The 23,189-nt window shown below is 38.3% G+C and overlaps 1 protein-coding gene across 1 annotated transcript in view; it reads right to left on the minus strand.

Moving 5' to 3' along the window:
* LOC101888321 (nuclear pore complex protein Nup205) overlaps window positions 1-23,189 on the minus strand; it is a 108,617-nt gene that overhangs the window by 12,985 nt on the left and 72,443 nt on the right. The window contains exons 10-12 of the mRNA XM_059118486.1: window positions 19,073-19,811; window positions 18,710-19,017; window positions 11,000-11,160 (exon numbers count right to left, since the gene is read on the minus strand). Of these exons, the coding sequence (XP_058974469.1) occupies window positions 11,000-11,160; window positions 18,710-19,017; window positions 19,073-19,811 (1,208 nt within the window). The remainder of the gene's footprint in view (window positions 1-10,999; window positions 11,161-18,709; window positions 19,018-19,072; window positions 19,812-23,189) is intronic.

Consider the following 23,189-nt stretch of genomic DNA (forward strand, 5'->3'; position numbering starts at 1 on the left):
ATGTAATATGAATGGTAAATAAAGCAAATGGTGTTTTAGGTTTTGTTTAACGGTGGGCCAAAGAATTTTCTGATCCATATATAACAAAACAGTTATTTGCGTCTCTTGTATATACTCAGAGAAAATAGAATCCGTGCAAAAACAATTTCTGCTATTTGCCTTACGAGGTTTACATTAGAATAGTGATTTCGTTTTGCCTTCTTATGCTAGCAGGCTAAAATTAGTTGAACTCCAAGGAGATCACGATGTTTAACACAAAAAATATTGCATAACCCTGTGAAACAATGTATTTAACATAAGAAAAACAAAACAACAACTGCTACCAAAAATCTCAAAGCACCATATCATAGACATATATTCTCATTTAAATAAAATTCATACCATCAACACAACTCAGAAAATCATTAGCATAAATGACGAACAGTAAAGGACCAAGAACAGAACCGTGTGGCACACCACTACTCACTGGAACAAAATTAGCAACAACATTTTTAACACCGACGTACTATTTTCTCTTGAACAATTGAAATTGAAGAAACGATGTAGCTTACTGATTAAATTTGCATGAATTATTCTGTCAAATGTTTTTTTTATCGAAATGAAGTGATAATAAAACGGAACAACCACTAGCACTGACAGAATTTCTAATATTATCAGTCAATACAACCAGAAGTGATGTTGTGCTGCGATTACTTCTAAATCCATATTGACTCGGGTGCAATGTAATGGATGTAGAGAATGGGTGCACTTTAGAAACTGTTCCGGACTAAGTCGGTTGCAGACTTCTGCGAAGTGTTGCAGCAATGTAGTCCCCGCGAGTCTACGTCTTCGTCGGAGTACGGAATTCAACCGCAATCTCCCGACCATCAACCTATACCGCAGAATCTCAAGCCACATCTTGCACAATATAAGATAGTGGAATTTATGAATCGGAAGAATGTTTTAATCGCTGCGATGCAGGAAACCAAGCGTAATGAAAATTGCAGCTTACAGCGTTGTTATGGTTACAACGTACTGAAGTATTATCGCACAAGAAGTGGAGGTGGGGGATTGGCGTTCCTGTTACACCATTATGTTCAATACATACTCATCTCGCTTGAGCTAGTCTCTAGTGACCCTTACATGGAATGTATGGGGATAGCAGTCAAGTTTGGAACTGCCGAGGTAAAGGTCCTGAATGTGTATATCCCTCCGAATAATAGCTGTTATTTGCCAGATAATAGTCCGTTGTTGGTAGGCAATGATCGTCTGGTAGATTTTAATGCCCACCATGAGCTATGGCATTCCGTCCTAGGTAATAACCAGAGGGGACTAGCAGAGCAGATTGACAGCTCCACATTTTTCATGGTTAACGGGGATGCCCCCATTCGAATAAGAGGAAAGTGTCACAGTTTGCCAGATTTAACCATAGTTGCCACCCGGTCTGATAAATTCCGTGAACTAGCAACTCGTCATTTCTCTTGGATCAGAACCCTGTAAAAAAGGATGATAAGACCTCAGTCACGTTTAACGGTGTAACGGTGACATCCAGTGACAAAGCGAACAGTTGTCCGCCCTCCACGAGAGAACAATAACCCTGAGGCTTAGTCAGGAAAATGTCCCTCTCTCACGAGGATTTAGACATTACTGTTCTATCTTCAACTCTGGGAGCTGAATCATCTCTAAAATCCATTGGACACCCAACGTGGCTCTTCGGTGAGGTCAAGACTCGAGGAGGAAAAACCATCGGCATGCAACGATGCGGTTAACATCCAAGTGCAGGATGCCACTGTGGAAGGCGATGAGGTGGGTAGTACACCCCCCAAGATCCCTATCAACTGCGCTGACTCCGGCTCAAAGGAGGCAAAGGCTAAGAGGGGTTACAAACGGTCTCTGAAGTATTGCAAACAATTTATTGACCGTGACCCCTCTCAGATGACGGAGAGGGAAAAGACTCTTATCAGTGCGAACCTGAAAGTAGTGAGGAAATTCGAAAAGAACTACCCGCTACTGCCACTTTCCTCTCTCTTGGTCGACTTTATTAAGAGGGCGGCCCCGCTTGCGGACGCACCCTCGGATTTGTGCACCGTGGAGGATACGAAAATTACAGTTGATGAAACTTGAGCTCCGGCCGTTGTACCGTCAACTGAATCAAACACTGTCCCCACTGAATACATACCACCTGCGAAAAACGCAATAGGCGGAAGGAAAAGAAGGGAGAGCTTGAAGGCATAGGTATCTCAGTGGAACCAAAGGAGACGGAGCCCTCTTCTAGTTCAACGTTGAAGAGGGGCGGCCAAGAGAGGAACGACACCCTGAGGCAAAGAAGCCGTCAACAGGTAAACCATCTCTTACACCTGTTGCGTCATCCTCTCAAGCCGTCAGCAAGAAGGTTGCCGCTGGACCGACGCAAGTGGCCAAAACAGTAGTCAAGCCTTTTAAGGCTTTCACGGTCTTTGGGAAGGAAGTGAGCTCGCTTCTGTTTCCCTAAAGGAGATTCCCTGCAGGAAAATGTCGGTGGATCCGGAACGTGTGCTTACAATATTGAGGAAATAGAATCCCAACCTTCGTATGGACAACTGGCGGCTAGTCGTTTCTAGTTCGGAGGGTGGAGGCCTGGTTGTCAAGGTATCCATCGATACTGCGGACCTTCAGGCGCGTGGAGAGTAGCTGTACTTCGGTACGGGATGGATTCGGTTCCGTCTAACGCTGCTGCAGTAGGAGGAAAGCAGGTACTTAGAATTATGCAGATTAATCTGCATCACTGCAAGGCGGCCGCAGCTGAACTTCGCCTATCCCTCACAAAGGCTGAAGTTGACATAGCACTGGTCGAGGAACCTTATATATAAAAATAAGATGACTGGTCTGGGAGCGAACGGTACATCACCTACGCCACCTTCAATGGAGATAAGATTAGAACGTGTATCGTCGCTAAAAAGAACTTGAACTTAATCTTCCTTAATAATTTCAGTTAAGGAGACGCCACGACGGTTAGATTGGAGACTCAATCCAGAAGGGTTCTCGTCTTCATCTCCCTGCAAGAGGTGAGTTCATTTTAGACATAATCTTAAAATATGTAATAGGGGAAACGAGGCTACATTTCAAAATAAAGATAGGGAGGAGGTCATTGAACTTACCCAAACCAATTTAGATGATTTGCTCATACTGAACTGCAAAGTATCCTCCGAATGTTCGTTTTCGGATCATCGGAAGATCTTATTACAAGTATTGGTAGAGGGCATTCGTAAAAAACCCCATGGGAATTCTAGGATGGCTCGTTGGGACAATTTGGCAGAGTTACATAGAAGCTGAGATATGCATGCAATATATATGTGGACTTAGTCTCGAGTATGGACGACTCTGTGAATTTCTTGACAAGAGTCTTACTTGAATGCTATGAGAAAGCGCGTCCGCTTACATTCCCTGGCAAGAAATGCCAACCGGTTAGGATTGTAAGCAATCCTAAAATCCTATGGGCCATCGACACCTTCAAGCCTTTCAAATCACCGGTACCGGACGGAATTTTTTTTTCCCACCATGCTACAGCATGGAACAGGGCACAGTTACTTATTTTCCTAAGGCAGCGCAACCAAGTCATGCACTTCCGAAAAACTACAGGCTTATAAGTCTTTCGTCGTTCGCTTTGAGAGAAATTTACTAACTACAACCTCGTTAAGTACCTCACAACCCGCCTACATTAAAGGCTAGCCTGTTGAAACAGCATAACACGACGTTGTGCCCACATTGAGATGTTTCACGTTGGCAGCTTTCCTTGATATAGAGGTGGCCTTTAATAACGTCACACTTGACGCCATTGATAATTCTCTCACTGAACTCGAAATACCACTACTCCTCATTGAATGGGTTGATGTTATGTTCAGCAGCAGAATCATCAACATAAGCATAGGGTATAGCAGAACCGCAGCAGGGTGCCTCCTCCTGACACCTGTCGATCACCTACATGAGGAGGCGAAGGTCTTACAGGTGTGAGATCATAACAAAATGCTGTCAATGCAATATCTGCTTGGGTGTTATAGACAAAGCCATCCGAATCACCATCTTGTGGATAGGCAACCTCCGCCCAGACACGTTAGGAAAGACCTTAATGTTCTAGAGAGAGGTGCAGAGGTATAAGAGAGAGCCTCTAGATACAGGCCTATCAAGCGGGACTGAATAGTATTCACTCTAATGCGGTCTCAGAAGTTATTGAAGGATGTAGAGTGAATACTGTACTAGGAGACCATCCCCCACCCGTCGCAGCTAAAGAACGAAAGCTGCCCCGACAAACCCGAGTAGTTTTGGCTCTATTACGATCCGGATGGTGCAGCCGCCTAAATTCCTACTGGCCCCGGATCAACAGCGACGAGCAAAACATATGTCCAGCATGTGGCACAGGCCCATATGGTATGCTGCACCTACTTCGCTGTCCAGCCAAGCATACTCACCTAACTCCAGTCTCGTTATGGACACAACCCATACAGGTTGCATCCTTTTTGAGACTGGACTTAGAGGCAGATCCTGATTGAACTGAGTCAGAAAATGGAGAAGAACGAACACGGATGTATGAGCTGCTACAACAACAACTAACAATCCCACGGCAGCGTGTTCTACGACACCGGATTGACCCGAAACAACAACACTCCAGTTTCGGCCAGCGGCTGCCAACCCAGTGTATACATGTTCGTGTTTGTTTATTTTTCTGTTTTGGGAGCAGCACATCCCGGAATGCTTGCTCCGGATTCTTTTGATCCGTGTCGGGCTTGAGGAAAACCCCGGACCATGGTTCTGTACGGTTTGCCAAAACACCATTTTAGAAATTGTTCCGGTTTAACCCGGTTGCGAGACTATAGCGATAGGGACTATGTTGCTTCGTGCTGCACCAACGTAGTCCCCAGTGAGTCCACGACCTCGTCGTCGTCGGAGTATGGAACTCCCCCGCAGTCTCCAGAACAGCAACCTTTACCGCAGCACTTAACGCCACATGTTGCTGTTCCAATTCCGGACAATGCATCGTTCTTGCAGTTCAATTGCAACGGACTCCGAGGTAAATTGATGAGATAGTGGATTTTATGAATCGGAGGAATATTAAGATCGCAGCGGTGCAGGAAACCAAGCTCAATGAAAATTGTAGCTTACAACGTTGCAATGGTTACAACGTATTGAGGAAAGATCGCACCAGAAGTGGAGGTGGGGGATTAGCGTTCCTGATACACCATTCTGTTCAATACAGACCTATCTCGCTTGAGCTAGTCTCTAGTGACCCGTACATGGAGTGTATGGGGGTAGCAGTCAAGTGTGGTACTGCCGAGGTAGAGGTGCTTAATGTGTATATCCCGCCGGTTAATAGCTGTGAACCGCGTTACTTGCCTAATATAAGCCCACTTTTGGAAGGCAATAACCGCCTGGTACTAGGGGACTTCAATGCCCACCATGAGTTGTGGCATTCCGTCCTAGGTAATGACCAGAGGGGATCAGCGTTGGCAGAGCAGATTGACTGCTCCACATTTTGCACGGTAAACGAGGATGCCCCCACCCGAATAAGAGGAGAGTGTCACAGTTCGCCAGATTTAACCATCGTGTCACCCGGTCTGATAAATGACGTGACTTGGCAACCCGTCATTTCTCTTGCCTCAGACCATCTCCCGATAATCGTCTCCATCAGCAGATCGCCCGATTTCATAACCTCTGAACGCCGCACTTTCCTTAACCATGGGAAAGCCCACTGGCCCGAGTTCAGAGAGTTCACCAACCTTCGCTTCAGAGAACTGCCCGGACGGAATATCGATGGTAATGTTGAAGCAACTGGATACGCCGGGAGTTGAGTATTCAACCAAAGTCCTTAACTTGTCGTTAGCCACCCACATAGTTCCCGAAGCCTGGAAAATGGGCAGGGTGGTCCCGCTACTGAAGCCTGGCAAGGATGCCAGCAAAGGCGAATCATACAGGCCAATTTCGCTTTTGTCGCCAGTAGCAAAGACTCTCGAGGCCTTACTCCTCCCCAGTATTAGAGGAAGCTATTCAGTTGCTAACCATCAACACGGTTTCCGTCCACTACATAGCACTACAACAGCATTGCACGCCATATCCACACATATCAGTCGAGGACTCAACCAGAACAGGCCGTGCCACAGAACAGTAGTGGTGGCTCTCGACCTATCAAAGGCCTTTGATACGGTCAACCATGCCACGCTGTTCGAGGACGTTGAGAATACTACCCTCCGGCCAAGTTTGAAACGTTGGATAGTCAACTATATGTGTGGACGCCAGTCGCACGTGGAATTCCGGAATAAGAAGTCCAAGCCTCGTAGAGTGAAACAGGGAGTTCCCCAAGGTGGGGTGATATCTCCGGAACTGTTTAGCCTCTACCTTTCCGGAATTCCGCGCCCTCCAGACGGCATCGAGATCGTAACTTATGCGGATGATTGTACGATCATGGCGTCGGGTCCTGTAGTTGATGACATATGTGTCAGGGTGAATAACTATCTCGCGGAGCTTGCCGCCTTCTTCCACGCGAGGAATATGAAAATATCCGCCACTAAATCGACGGCCACACTATTTACCACATGGACTGCGGAGATGAGAACACAGCTGAATGTGCAGGTCGAGGGGCATATAATTCCGACCACCAACTACCCCAAAATCCTTGGGGTCACATTCGATAGCATATTCAAGTCTTCCGCGCAAGCCACAGCTATTTGCGATAAAATGAAAAGTAGGAACAAGGTCCTCAAGGCGCTAGCCGGCAGCACTTGGGGTGCGGATAAGGAAACCTTGTTGACCTCTTATAAAGCGATAGGTCGGTCTGTGGTTAGCTATGCGGCTCCAGTGTGGTCGGCGAATACAAGTGCAACGCAGTGGAAATGTATTCAGACCTGCCAGAATGCCGCCCTGAGAACTGCAACAGGGTGCCTCCTCATGACGCCTGTGGACCACTTACATGAGGAGACGAAGGTTCTTCCCTTACGTCAGCATAATCATATGCTTTTGTTGCAGTACCTGCTTGGGTGTTATCGCGGGAGTCGCCCTAACCACCATATGGTGGATAGAACTCCTCCACCCAGGCGTGTCAGGAAGGACCTGCACGATCTAGAGAGAGAGGTCCAGCGATATAAGAGAGAGCCTCTAGATCATGAAGCCTATCAAGCGGGTCTGAATAGCATTCATACTGATGCAGTCACAGAGGTAGTTAATAATTACAGTATGAATGCCATACTCGGAGTCCACCCCCCATCCATTGCAGCTGAAGAACGTCGGCTGTTTAGGCAAACCAGGGTAGTTTTGGCCCAACTACGTTCAGGATGGTGCAGCCGTCTCAATTCGTATTGGGCACGAATTGATGAGGATGTGCGGAACGCCTGCCCAGCGTGCGATACAGGCCCGCACGACACGCTGCACTTGTTTAATTGTTCTGCCAAACCTACCCAACTCCGTCCAAAGGATCTATGGCTACAGCCCATAAAGGTAGCAGAATTCCTAAACCTGGACATTGAGGAAGAACCAGATTAGTCGGAAAAAACAACAGAACGTGTAAAACTGCTACAACAACAACAACAACTAAGCATAGGGGAGTGATCCGTCAGGAAATCAGTCACCAGGGGCACTCCTCAAGGGGGGGGGGGTGGACTTATCACCACTACTATGGCTTCTGGTGATAAATATGTATAATATATCGGGAACACAATGGAACTAAAGTCGTGGCATACGCTGACGACGTAGTTCTGTATTTCTGTAGAACAGCACCATTACCGCAGCACCTAACGCCACTCTGGTTGTCTTATTCCGGATAATGCATCATTCTTGCAATTTAATTGCAACAGTCTCCGAGGATTGATGAGAAAGTGAAATTCATGATTGAGTTCCTGGGATTTCTTCAGCTGCAGCCACATATTCTGCTCGGTAGAAAATAAAGCCTACAACGTTGCTTGCTTTCGACTAGCATATTGATGACCATCACCAAGCTTAAAATGAACCACAGTAGATTTTCGGTCATTGATTGTCGCCTGCCATCCAATCAGCATCAGCAAGCCGTTCAACTCCAATTCACTCTTAGATCCCACGAGCAATTTCAGTCTTAGTCCCTCACATATTTTCAGAACCCTTTGACTTCAGTCCAATCTCTTTCATTCGGGCAAGTAATTTTCCGAGATAATATTGAAACGGCAAATGCAATATCTGCCGTGTATTGTTAGAGATATACAGCAGTGATCCGATAGCCTTCCGGATAAGATATGTTTTCAAGCAAATTATTCGTAGTTTCCTTCAAATATCCAGGATCCATGGGTATTGAAGAAATCTTAACATCTTGAAGAGCATTCATTTAATTGTTAATGTAACGTTCTTGTGACAGCTATAAAACCATTATTGTAGCTCACTTCTATCCCCCAATAGAGTCTAAATCACCCAATTCCGTTATGCAAAGTGGGATACAGAATACGTAAAACATCTGCAATTTGCTCTCAGTCTTAGATGCAACAATAATGTCATCGACGTAATTCAGAACGTATGTGATTGAGTTCGTATCACTTTTCACATAATAGGGTTCAGCCTTTCCCCTTCTGAATCAGAATCATTAGGCTTTTGTTGATACGAAGATTCCAACATCTTGCCGACTGTTTCAGCCCATAGAGGCTTCGTTTATTGACAAAATATTTTCTTTTCAGGTATAATAAAACCTTCAGGTTGTTTCAAATATATATCGGGTGTCCAAATCACCATAAGAAACGCCGTTTTGACGTCAACGTGCGAACTTTCATATTTCTATAGCTTGCGATGGCCAACCAGGCTTCTAAAAGTAGCTTGCTTTACAACTGGAGCAAAACTTCGTCGTAGTTTTCGCCGTATTTTTGGAAAATCCCTTTGCGACCAGTCTAGCTCTGTACTCCTTCTCACCATTAAATTTATGTTTAACTTTGAGACCCATTTACAGCCGACCAAGTTGCCATCACGTGGCAACTCCACCAAGTCCCACGTTTGTTTTCATGCAATGCCCTCATCTCCTCTTCCATAGCTCAACCATCTCTTGCCGTCCGATCTGGACATAGCCTCTCCAAAATTTGTTGGATCATCTTCAACGCATTTTGTACCCATACTTTGGCGGTATACCCTTGTTTGATCTTGAAGAAGTTCGGAGTATCATCAGGATTAATTGTTACGTCATTATTTAAAATTTCCTCGTCAGAAGACGATGAAATTCCCCAGCTGATTCAAGCCACAAAATTCTTCTGTGCTTATCGAATTATTATCTTCTCTTCATGAGCAAGAGGCGAACATTAGTAGAATGATGTAGAGACAGTATTACCAGATTTTCGTCAGAATTGTTATCTTTCTTCGGAACATCAAGAACATCGTTTGATTCCAAAACTTCACGTTACGGCTTATTATGATGTTTTATTGGTATCAGTATTTAGCAAACGAAATGCTTTGCTCTCCTCAGAATATCCCACCCGAATACATTTGACAGCCACATCGTCCAACTTTTTGCGTTTTTGTTTTTCAACAGGACTTAAGCAGCGGAACCAAATACAATATGCTCAAATTTGTGGCCTGCCAACCATAACTCAAAGGCGTTTTATTTACAGAAACTGATGAAAGTCGATTTTGAATTAGTTCGCATTGTTGACAGCCTCACCCAGAATTTGATATGAATATTTTCGCGTCGTATAGCATGCCCCTGGCCATCTCCATTAACCCGGTTTCTTCCTCTCTGCAACTCCATTCTGCTCGGAGTATAGGGGGCAGTGAGCTGGTGAATTATACCTTATTTTTGAAAACCTTCTGCATCTTTTATTTAAAAACTCTCCACCCGATCAGTTCTAAAATTTTTAGACGTTTTCCTAATTGGTTCTCATTTTGTTCATAAATTCTTAATTTTGTCGTAGGCCAATCCTTTGATCAATGAAAAATATTGTACAATAACGCTGTGATCATCACTCAGAGTTAAAAATAACGATTTCCACCAGGGGTATGTTTCATGGGCCGCATAAGTCGCAATGTACCAATCTAAAATTTCATCCGATCTAGATTCCGATGCCTTTGGAAAAATAATATAATTTCGACAATAGAGAAGAAAAGACTCAAAACAGAAATTGCGATTGCCCCAAGAATATATGGCTTGCCAAAGATCCACAAAGACGGCTATCCATTAAGACCCATATGTTCGTCTATAAATTCCCCGTCAATAAAACTGTGCAAATACATAGTAAACATATTAATAATTTGACGACAAAATCAGTTTACAACGTAAGGGATTCTGTGCAATTTAGGGATAAGATAAAGAACCTGACAGTTAATAATAATGAAAAAATGGAATAATTAAAAAACCAAAAAGTTTGACCTCAAGCTCAAATAATTGTTTTTATTAACTATCGAAAAGGTCGAAAAACCAGAGAAAATGTTTATATATATATATATATATATATATATATATATATATATATATATATATATATATATATATATATATATATATACAGGTAACGTTAGGAGGACTATGTGCTATCGTCAGTAATTACACTGCGCCGCAGACTATCATGAGGTTGGGAAAATTTTCGTTTAGTAGATAAAAATCCCAAAAGAGAGGATTCCCGGGTCTAACTTTTTTAGAGTCCATTTTATATAGCTTAACCGTACACAAATCGCCTCAAATATTTTCCTCTATACTCCGCAAAAGTTAAGATAGTTTTAAATTTGATTAAATTTGTACAAAATATGTCGCCCGGTACGTGAACCTATATTGACATTTTTGAAATGCATATTTATTTCTCTTTAGTCGAGTCATAATTTGTACAAAAAATTGTGCCACTTATGAGAGCCAGATCTGTGAATTATTATGCTTTAAAAACTATGCGTCAAAGACTAAAACTATAGACCGGCAGCGCGGTCTGGGCCAGCTAGTTAATATAATAAAAACCAATTTAGCATCCTAAAAAGCTACAAATTTTTGAAGAGTTCTACCAAGCGTGTTGCAACTATGATAGAAACGTAATTACGACATAGAATAAAAATGATGCAATCTACATACCTGTAGTATCAAAGTTGATATTATCAAGAACTGACCGCTGTCGCACTACTCCTTCGAAAATTCCTTTTTGTGTGTGATAATACTCCACAGTACCTTTGAGTTGATTTACTACGATACCCAAGTTGTAATGATTATACACGTTATTTAAATTATTGTCCGCACTGAAATTATAAAATGTTAACAATATTAATGTTTTAATGAAAAATCGTATTTTATTTTCGACATGATTAAATATATAAATATATATCGATAAAAAGGACTCAGTAGTAGTTGCAGCGAAAGTATCTCCTCGGTGTAGTTTTTTTCTTGCCGAATGTTGTAATAGGCCTGGCAGTTCGAAGTTCGTTTCTTTTGTACTTAAGTTTATATCACCTATTCTAATAGTAGTGTTACTAAATTTAATCAAATATGTTCATTTGATTTCGTTCACATATATATTTCCATGAATATTGTTTAAGAGGAGTAAGCGCGTTGCAGTTTTTTCTATTTTATTTATATGGTCAGCGTTTGAAAATGAGCAATTGAGTCGTACGTCGTTTATTAATTTCGAAATATAATTATCATTTGTTGTGTTAATTACATTTGATTTTAGTTTTGGGAATATCAATTATGTAAATTAAACAGTTGTTTTTGTTAGCAAGTTTAACATTTGCAAAATTAAGGGCTTGTTCTACATTTTTCAATTATATTTCATCTTCCTCAAATATTTCCTCTATTTTTTTCAATTTATTTTTCTGAAAAAATAAATGTATTTACAATATTTGATGATGATCGTGAGCTGTATTGCTGTGTTAATATTTTTTAATTCTTTCAAAATTTCAAGTTTATATTTTGTGTGTAATATACAAAAGTTTAGCAAATCGTCATTGTTTTTTTAAGAACTTTAAAATCATATTCGTTATATGTTTTCTATTATTTCCACCATTTGCAGGATGTCTCGTGTAGAAAGGGAAGAAGTGGGCGCGAATCAGGAATTTTCCTCGCCACTTATTTTTTCATCGTTTCGAGCGCGTCGTAACTTTCTTTAATATCAATCACATGTAAAATTCTAAAAGTACCAGTTTGTATTTTCCCTATTCCATACCCGATAAAGATGATCACAGATTTCTGTAAGGCCTAGGCAATACCTAGGTAGTACCTGAAGACGTATGAATTTGTATTAATTTCTAATGTGGCTTTTATGAACAATTTTCCCAGATTGGGTCCACGTTCAGGTACATGTTTTCTTTTACAGACAGGCATTGAGTGACTGAGGCAAACTTGTTGGGTTTATTATACTCAACAAAATCGGAATATTACTTCCAACGCTTCACTTCCAGGCTCTAAACAGTCGATCTTATCTAGGATCAGACATAAGTGGTGGTAAGCCTTCTCATAAAACTCATTGACTTTTTGATCTCCTTGAAATAAAACCGTCATCTGATTCCAAAGTCGAAATATCGCTTTTGTCTGAGAAATTTAAGACTAGGCATGTCCTAATGGCAGGACTCCAAACTTGTGTCAGCTTCTCCCACAACTTTATGCCTTATCGTATGTAGTATTTCGCAGTTCCTTTCTTAGGCTCATAATCCCATCTACCGCCTTCCTCCATGAGGAAAATTCGCCGGGCTTGTGTCCGGAATTATTTCACCCTGTAAGATGTCCCCAGAGCTGACTGTACTGATGACTGCTGTGGTGTCAACGTCCTCCCCAATTTTAAGGAGGTTTGCCACTTTTTTGGTAATGGGGTTAATTCTGGGATTTGCCCCAGAAGATGGGGAAGCAGAATTTGATAAACTCATAGCTTCAACTTTCGATATTAATTTGTCCAGACCAGATGGTATAACATTCTAATTTTATTCACAAAAATATTTTAATTGTTTTATTCTAATTTCTTATACGAACATAGTGTTGTGTTTTCTTGTTATATATATATTCTTAATATCTGACAAAAAATTGTGTTTTCATTTTCTTTTGTGTTTTGTACACATAATTATAAGCCATAGGGATTTTTCTGTACTTTCTTCAACAATTATCTCTTTATGAATATAACTTATTATTTTTAACTTGCTAATATTGTGGTGTAGTTTTCATATTCTTTCTATTCGGGTGGCAGTTGTCTTTTTAGAAGTCCTGTTTTCTTTTATGACATGTTTGTAGTTGGGCGCCAGTTAAAACACTTTATTTAAATTAAGCCTTCTAGTGCTATTGTAGTGTGTTTGATTCATCCATGTTGCCATACCTTCCGTATGACAACGTATCATACTGGTTTACATATTTGTCCAAGTTGGCATACCTTCTGTATCCAACTAATAGTATGCTTTTACTCAAGTTACAATACATTCAGTATGTAACTTTACACCCTCACTTTATTGAGGTATGTTGTCCGCACTGCTCCGAGATAGTAAGCGTGCATTATGCTTACTAAGCGTTTTCCCACGCTCACTTTATTCTTCATTTACCTTAAGTTAATTTTTGTAAGATAATATTATTTCAGTTCTAATTTGAATAAAGTATGGGGAAGTCGCATTTTGCGGCTTCCCCAACAAAACCAGAAGAGTTTTCATTTCATGGCGATCCTGCCAAACAAAAAAAAAACTTTAAAAACTACAAAAGTGGTGCACCGTGTATAATGTGATTTCGGATAATCTATATATATTAAACGCTTAAACTATGGACCAGCAACACAGACCGTGCCAGCTCGTAAATTATAAATAGAAAAAAGAAAGAAAAATGCCTCGGGTTTGCTAAAAAAAGACAAAGAAACAATTGATTTGATTAATGATCCTTGTTTAAGTATCAATCGAAAAAGGATTTAACAACAACAACAACTATATGTGAAATTCAAACAAACAAACCAAAAAAAAAATGATTTACAAAAAGATGAATGCCAAAAAAGAAAAGAAAAAAAAAATGAATCATTTGAATATGAGAAAGCAGAAGAAAACTTTGCTCAGATAATATCAAACAAAACATAAAAAAAAAATCTTCAAAAAACAACGAGAAAAAAAAACCTAAAAACAACACAAGGAAAAAATAAGAAAAAAAAAAAAACGATTTTTTTGCTAGTTGAAACAAGATAAAAAATTGAAAAAAAGTAAATTCAAACACAAAATAAACAACTTTAAAAAATCCACAAAAAATCGTAATATGCCATTTAAAAAATAACTTAAAAATGGAAGCAAAAACCAATACAAGGTTAAAATATAATTTTTTTAATACAACAAACAAAAAAAGAAAAACATTGACATAATAAAACAAAAGCTGCATGTGACTGATTCTGACATTCTCTATTGTGAACAACAATTATCAGCGAAACACCACATAAACAAACGGGGTCTTGAGATTTCCGAATACACGTATGTGCAGAAACCAGTAATGAATGAAAAGTTAAAAGAGAACAAAAAGGAGCTGTGCACTTTCACTCTCGCAATCTCCTGCCTCTCATCGAGAAAGAAATTAATCCAAAGAGAAAGAAATTAATCCAAAAAGAAATTAATCCAAAAAAAGCAGAAGAAAGGATGAAATTGGCGAAGGAAGAACAGTGAAAAAGTAGAGAAAAGGAAAGCGTTCGTCTTCATATTCCATATATTGCAGATAATTTTTACAAACAAATACCATAATGCCAGAAATTCGCAAATGCTGTATTGTGGGATGCCTGTCGAGTTCTCGAAGAAATACACCAACGATGTGAAAATCTATGTCTAAGAAAATAAACAAAACAAACAAGCAACTACAATAACAGGTAACCCCCTTTTGTTTTTAAGAAGTGCAACAAGGATAATATCGACCACCCACACTAGCAGAAAAATAAAGTCCCCTTAAAATTATTATTGTTAAATATTAACTTAACACAACAGCAATACAGATTTTAGTTCTAGCATTAACCAAAAAACTGCAACAACAACCCCTATACATTATTAAATGCAAATAATTAAAACAAAACACTTATATTTATATAATATATACCACGACAACAAAGGCAAACTATATAAAAAAAAAAAACAACATTTAAATATTTATTGTTTCCATTCTGTTTTTGTTTACATGCAATATTTTTGGCGGTGCCTCCGAATTTGATAACATATAATCGGGGATACTTGAATTGATTAATTACATTCAGACAAATTCAACTCAACATAAATATCATCAAATCTATAAAATCTTTATCAGCTTGGTTTTACATTGTTAAACAATGGGTGGCTCAGAATCTAAAATAGACAAACCGAATGCCAATGTAGTAAATGACATTGTGCTTAAGGTTGAGCATCCTACTATTTACCTTATTATAATTATCGCTTAACTAGCCGCGCAACTACTGGTAACTCTTTACCAGTTGCATAAAAAGACATTGCGAAAATATTATATCAGGGCTGCTTCAGTCGGAAACGGTCTTGATAAGGTTTAACGACCAAAAGAAAGAAAGACCAAACACAAAAAGATAAAAAATTAACAAGCGTGTCAGACATTCCTAGGGTCTACGAAACACTAAATGCAAAGGAGGTAAAGAAAAGTGTTCGCCTAAAGTTTTTTCTCTCTGGTACAACTCCAAAGTGTATCCTTAAATACGGGAGAAAAACTTTAGAAAATGTAAAGATTGATGACCTTATTACTAATGGAAGCTTTGATCTAAGTCAATTCATTCCTAGGTTGGAAAAAATAACCGGTAATAAGGGAATATTCAAGTTGCAACTCTCATTAAATGAGGATTTATTCAATATGATTCGAATCAATGATTTCAAAAACTGTGCGAACCAGTTATTAAAGAAACTAACAATAGCGTTAACGCCAAAATTAGAGAAAATATCTGCTGACGAGCAGAAAAGAAAACTCCTACAAACGTATCATAATGACCCATTATACGGAGGTCACCCTGGCATCAAAAGAATGTCAGAAAAACTCCGCAATAAATATCGTTGGAAAGGAATGTCTAAAGACATCAAAAACTATGTTAAAAATTGCAGTAAATGCCAAGAGAACAAGTCCCTTAAAAGGACGAAAGAACCTATGTGTATAACGGAAACGCCAGCAAGTGCCTTTGATATTCTCGTTATTGATACAATAGGCCCATTTATTAAGTCAAACAGCGGTAACGAATACGCAGTAACAATAATATGTGATCTCACCAAGTACCTGGTAACTATACCAGTACCCGATAAAACGGCAAAAACAATAGCTACGGCAATATTTGAAAACTTTGTACTTACATATGGACCAATGAGAAAAGTTTTAACTGACAGAGGAACTGAGTATAAAAACCAGACCCTGCAGGAACTTTTTAATATGTTGGATGTGAAACATGCTCCCTCAACAGCATACCACCATCAAACAGTTGGATCCATAGAAAGGTCACATAGGACATTTAATGAATATATTCGTTCTTATGTGTCATTAGAACGAACGGATTGGGACGAATGGCTTAAATATTTACATACTGTTTTAATACTACTCCATCAACAATCCATGGTTATTGTCCGTATGAATTGGTTTTCGGCAAAATTCCAAATATCATTGATTCTATTGGTTTTAACACTGTAGATCCACTTTATAATGTTGACTCTTATGAAAAAGAAGTGAAGTACAGACTCCAAATGGCAAGACAACGAGCTGCCAAAATGATTACTCAATCAAAATTCTCCAATAAATTACAATATGACAAAACGGCTAATCCTTTACACGTACAAATAGGAGATTTAGTACTAGTAGAGAATAATGGCGGCCATAAATTGGAACAATTATTCAAAGGCCCCTATTCTGTCGAAAATATAGATTCTAATGGGAATTGCACGCTGTCATCGTCGGACAGAAAAAGTATTGAAGTACATAAAAACCGTTTAAAATTGTTCAATGCATTAAGCAATAACTTGAATTAAGAACAAAAATATTGAAAATATTGTTTTTTTTTAACTGCCTTTTAAATATAACTCTGCCTCTAAAATATACGTATATATAAATTTAGCATATACATACAATAAATTATAAAACTTACATAAAACATAGATAACTGGCCAGTACCTATGAAAATATAATAATATAATACATAGTAATAATATAAAAACATACATATATATAGTAATACATAGTAATAATATAAAAACATACATATATATAGTAATACATAGTAATAATATAAAAACATACATATATATAGTAATACATAGTAATAATATATAAACATACATATATAGCAATAATCTAAATCTACTTTAGATCATTTAACTTTTCAATTCGACTTAGTAAACTAATATATAAGAATACATCTATTAATTAATAAAAAAATATGTATATATGTAAAATAATGAAAAAAAAAAACATATTAAATCACTTATATTAAAATTTAAGATCCCACAACAAAATTTTATAAAATTATATTTGAGTTTTACAAATCATAAATTATATTTTATAGATATCGTTTAAGTTCAAAAAAAAATTTTTTGCTATTTTTCGTTATTCTCATGTAATAATTTTTATTTACTACAACATATATTATAGAACAAAAATTGTAACCGTATTAAATAAGTAAAGTTAAATATATATGTAAGCATTAGTCTTTATACAAAAAAAAAAAAAAACAAATATGAGTAACTTGTAAACATTAAACGTAATTTTAAAATAAACCAGATCTAAATTTAAATAATGCCAGCACTGACTGTTAATTGTAAATTTATGTGAATAAAATTCATGAATTATAAAATTATACGAATTAAACTCAACTAAGAATAATCAACTTAAACCGTTGATTATTCTTTGTTAAAAAGGGAGGTGTAGTGTGTTTGATTCATCCATGTTGCCATACCTTCCGTATGACAACGTATCATACTGGTTTACATATTTGTCCAAGTTGGCATACCTTCTGTATCCAACTAATAGTATGCTTTTACTCAAGTTACAATACATTCAGTATGTAACTTTACACCCTCACTTTATTGAGGTATGTTGTCCGCACTGCTCCGAGATAGTAAGCGTGCATTATGCTTACTAAGCGTTTTCCCACGCTCACTTTATTCTTCATTTACCTTAAGTTAATTTTTGTAAGATAATATTATTTCAGTTCTAATTTGAATAAAGTATGGGGAAGTCGCATTTTGCGGCTTCCCCAACAAAACCAGAAGAGTTTTCATTTCACTATGCACTTTTGTTTGATTTTTTTTATTTATTTCAACACTTGCTTTGTTGAAATGACAAATAAGAATTGATACAAGACTTAATCGACAGCATGTGTTGTGCCAAAAGTATTCAGTTGAATATTTGGCATTCCCAATAAGTTTTCAAAGCCAACTTCAATCATATAAGGAATTAAATCCAGTATTACAAAAAATTAATGTATATCTTAAATATGAGCAGAAATCCCGTTTATAAAAAAAATAAGTATCTTACTGTGTATTCTAAAATATTCCTGAAATGTCTCACTGATCTGCTAGAAGTAATCTCAAGTATTACAAATTCGTTATAAGGGTTTTGAAAGGAGCAAACTGAATTTTGTTATTAAATTTAAAAATTTCACCATCCGTTGTAGCAGATGGAATGAATATTTTTAAAAATCAGATATTAGATACCTATACACCTTCTGCATGTATTAAACGCAGTATTGCGTTAACAAGTCCGAAGCCGAAAATAAACATAAAAATAAGCTTCAACACATTTTCACTACTTTTTAACCAAACTTCTAAGAATGCTGCTTACAAAAGTTAATTGGATCGAAAGTTGAACATTCATTCATATATATCTTACCTTTGTAGGGTTTCATTGATGTGTGGAGAAAATAAAAGCCCATTCGTTTTATGATCAGCTGAATTGTTTGTAATAATATTTCGACAGAACAAGGTTAAATTAGCTGCAATTTCCAGAAAATATCTAATATGGAGCAATTGGTTTCCCTCTGTTTGCTCATATAAAGCATTTTCTGGCTTGAGCATCTCTTTAAAGTTAACATCGCTTATTATAAATCGCATGTATATTGACAGCATAAGTTTTTGAACACGATATAGATTAACCCCTGTATCTCCGGTTGTATCTATATTGACCAAGGTTAAAGTTTCCTGAAATCACATGAATTGGATTTGTTGTATTTAATTCCAAAGAAAAATTAAGTACCTGGTTAAAAGTTCGGGCAATTACTCCAGTAATAAGCGATAATTCCTGTAATAATCCAAGATCCGAAAATGGTGAGCCAGATCTGAGTATTATTTCTATCATATCCCAGTGGGAGAGTAAGAAATGCATCACTTGTGAGATGACCGAGTAGTTTTCAGTGCCCAATGTTGACAACAAACAATCACATAGATTTAAGGTTGGAAAGAGTATTTGTCTAAAGCGATAGTCGAAACCAGGAACAAAATTCCTGTTTTCATTTTGTTGCCACACTTCCTTTCGTTTTAAATCTGGGTGCATGTCAAATACTTTCATGCCTGACAACACCTCTAATACCTTATTTGAGAGTAAAAGTTCTGCACCAGTGTAGTTATTTGCAAATCGAATTAACATTGACATCTTTGACTCATACACGTAAAGGTATTTCATATTTTCAGGAACATTTGCCAATGTAGTGCACAGTTGACTGTCGCTCTTAGCAATACTCTCTATGATGTGAGACAAATATCCATGATGAGCAATAAACTTCATTAAGTGGGACATGGAGTCTATATCTAGTAGAACGTCAATGCAAGCCAGAGCCGTCATTTTACAGATGTCATGACCAGCTATGCAATCGTGGCATATTGTCTCCATTAATTTATCACCAAACGACAAAAGCACTTCCACGGCCATTCTAATGTGTGTCACATCTGAATATGCAATATCACTGACTTTTGACTTATCCAAACGGGTAATAAAACTGAAAATGTAAATAAATATTTTTTTTTTAATTTTAGAGAAATATTTATTATTCAGTATTTCTACCAGCATAATTCGGGCAGTTTGTTGTAAATGTAAAAGAAAGTAGATATAAATAAAGTTGAATTGAATGATTTTTATAAGCTTACAATTTCTTGAAATCTACTAAAAATCCTATTTTTTGCTTGGTACTTATACATTTGGATATTAATACAACTAGCGTCAAATCTAAAGTAAATAACAAATTGCAATTCTGAAACCAATCGAACTGTCTCTTTATAGACAGGGTGAGATAAAAAACTAAAACTGCAACGAAGTCAAACGTCATAATTTTTAAATTTTTTTAAATTTTTATATAAAAATAATAAAATTATAAATTATAATAATAAAATAAAAAATAAATGTCGGAAACAGCATCAAATTTTAGAATGAATTTAGATTTGTTTGAATTGATCACGTTTGGCACGAATTATGACCTTTAAATGGCCAAACCGTCATACGCTGCCCGAATGTTGCTCCGTAGTATTTTAGCCCATTTCCGGCGAAGCGCTTGCTTGAAGTGATCGAAACTTTGGTACTTTTTAGTGCCAATGTTGCTTTCCAAAATACTCCAGACACAATAGTCCAACGGTTTGGTATCCGGAGAATCTGGAAATGAAGCGAGGAACCTTATTTTGTAACCATTCTTGGGTGGCGCGTGCTGAGTCCTGTTGGAACGTCCAAGGTCTGCGGCAAAAATGTTTGAGTGCCCTAGGCTTTAATACACCCTCCAGAATATGTTCACGATAATATTCGGCATTTATTCTGATGCCACGATCGATTAATACGAGCGGAGAGCAACCATCGGCCCACACCATCACCATAGCCGGCGCTTGTGTTCTGGTGGCCAATCGAAGGTGCACATTTTCAGCTGACCTCTTTTTGGCAAGTAAACACGATCATTTTGTTTGTTTACAAACTGTTGGACAACGAATGTTTTCTCATCGGAGAAACCCAAATTCAGCAGTTCACCTCTTTCGGCTAAGTGAAGCAACTCTTTAGCTTTTTTGAGTCTATTTTCTTTCTGTTGCGGTGTAAGTTCTTGCATTTTTGGAATTTCAATGGCTTTACGAGCTCATTTTTAAATATTTGCCGAATGGAATATTGCTATAAGTTTGGCTCTCGAGCCATTTTTCGGTCACTGCGACGCGGGTTTCGATCAAATAGCTTCTTTACTTTTCGAACGTTTTCTGCTGATGTTGCTGTTTTCTTCCGCCCACTTCCTTGACGTCGGGCTACGCTACCAGTATCACGGTAACGAGCGTTGGTACGAGACAAAAAAAATTATTCACATTTAAATGCTGGAGTGCTCTAACGATAGCCACCTGTGGTTTTCCAAGCCAAATGCAAAGAAATCACACTATCACGCTTGAATTCCATCAGGATAACTTTTTTCATTTTCTCACCAAAATGATTTTGTATATGTATACAACTAGCTGGCCCGGTCCGCGTTGCCGGACCGTAGTTTTTGTCTATTATGCATATTTGTCAAAGCATTATTATTCACAGATATGACAGATATAAGTGTTCACATACTGATCGATTAAACGTGTTTTAAAAATGTTTTAATATACCTGTACACATATTTAAGCCGTGGGCTTCAATATTTAAACCTTGGACTTCAAATGTGTGGATGTGCTATTCAAATCTTTTAAAAAGTATATATCAATCATATCCCGATGTAAGGGATCAAATTAATTTTTAGTATGGTAAAAATCGTAGCAAAATTTTCCAGTCAAATGAGCAGTAATTTGGAATTTACTGTATTTTGCACACCTCATAATTTAGGGCTGAATAATTTAAGAATAGCCAAAGTTAATTACTTTTTTAAACCAATTAGCACCTCAGATTGTGCATTAGAGTCGTCATCAGTCCCCCTAACCATGTCGGTCTGTTTGTCCGCCAAAAGGTGGACTTGAGAGGGTTCTATTACATGGAGAAAATTCTAAAATTTGTAGATATGTTGAAATTTTTGTGTAAGATTTCCACCCCTAATATACATTTTTAGCCAAATCCCTTGAAATATGGTAAAACCAGGAGGGACCTTTATATGGGCACTACTCCGAAACATCGACCTACACTGAAAACTTTCTTCTACTAAAATATAGCTAAAAATATAGCTATTTTACACACATTACCGAAAGATGGGAATTTATTTTATTTGCCATTTAAATTGTAAGTTGGAGACCCCATAAAGTCCATATTTTTTTCATCAGATAGTATAACTCATGTTTTCACAATTCGTTTCATATAGATGTACATCTCAAATCTACGTTCCCAACCAATATTCTCTTGGGGGTTACAAATTCAATGCAATACAAAATTTTCTTTTCTGACCACACATTAGATGTGAAAGTGGACATGAGGATACTAGAAAGTGGGGACTTTACTTAAATAAATTCCTATGGGGCAATTATCTGTATGTATACCCCAAGGTAGCATATATACAATTTTTTAGCCAAATCAATTGATGAATGTGGTCAAGACCCTACTCTGAAAATTTAAAATTTTATGCGAAGAGGTTATCTACCCCCTTAGATCCGGCGGATTATCGGAAGCATAGCTGGTTGCTACCGGACTCGTCCACAGGTTGCGGATAGTGGAACGCCCAATAGATATATTGGGCAGCTGCGAATAAATAAGCAGTCGCGGACAACTCAGCGGTTCCGGGGGGAGAGTCTCGGAATAAATATCCGAGTGCCCATGATCCCTGGTTCGACGAGGCGAACAACTGGCGCCTCGAATTATCCAGTGATCGGTGTTGGTCTACCCAGGAATAAGACCCCCTAACGCTGGGGTGTTACGTAAACCGTGCCCATCAGCGTTCCTCGGTTTGCAGTGAGGGTACCGACTGTATTCGTACGGTTGCCTCACTGATACCTGGGCGCCTCAGTGAGTAACAGGCTTAGTTGCCAAGTCCTTGCCATGGTAGGGAGGCTATGCCATGGTGGACCTCGTCTCCTCCAAGTCCGACCTTTCACATGGAGAAAAACAACAATAACAACAAAAACAAAACCCCAACTTCCACCAATGACACCATTGCTTCCAAGGAAGCAACGACCAAGGACCGGCCACAGGACATGATTTCCAATTCGGGAGGGGACGACATACTGAGCTACAGTGACGTTATTCATGACAACATCCAGCGACAAGCGAACAATTGTCCGCCATCCTGGAGAAGACAAAAACGCTAAGGCTCAGTCAGGAGAGTATTCCTTCTGGCTTTGGAGATGACTCACCACTTTCAGATGAGGAACTGGTCATCACGGTCATTTCCTCGTCTCAAAGTGGTAAGTCATCTCAACAAGCCACCAAGAACACTCCCAGCGAGACTTGCGCG

The sequence above is a fragment of the Musca domestica genome, unplaced genomic scaffold (assembly GCF_030504385.1).
Source record: "Musca domestica strain aabys unplaced genomic scaffold, Musca_domestica.polishedcontigs.V.1.1 13, whole genome shotgun sequence".
Classification (NCBI taxonomy): domain Eukaryota; kingdom Metazoa; phylum Arthropoda; class Insecta; order Diptera; family Muscidae; genus Musca; species Musca domestica.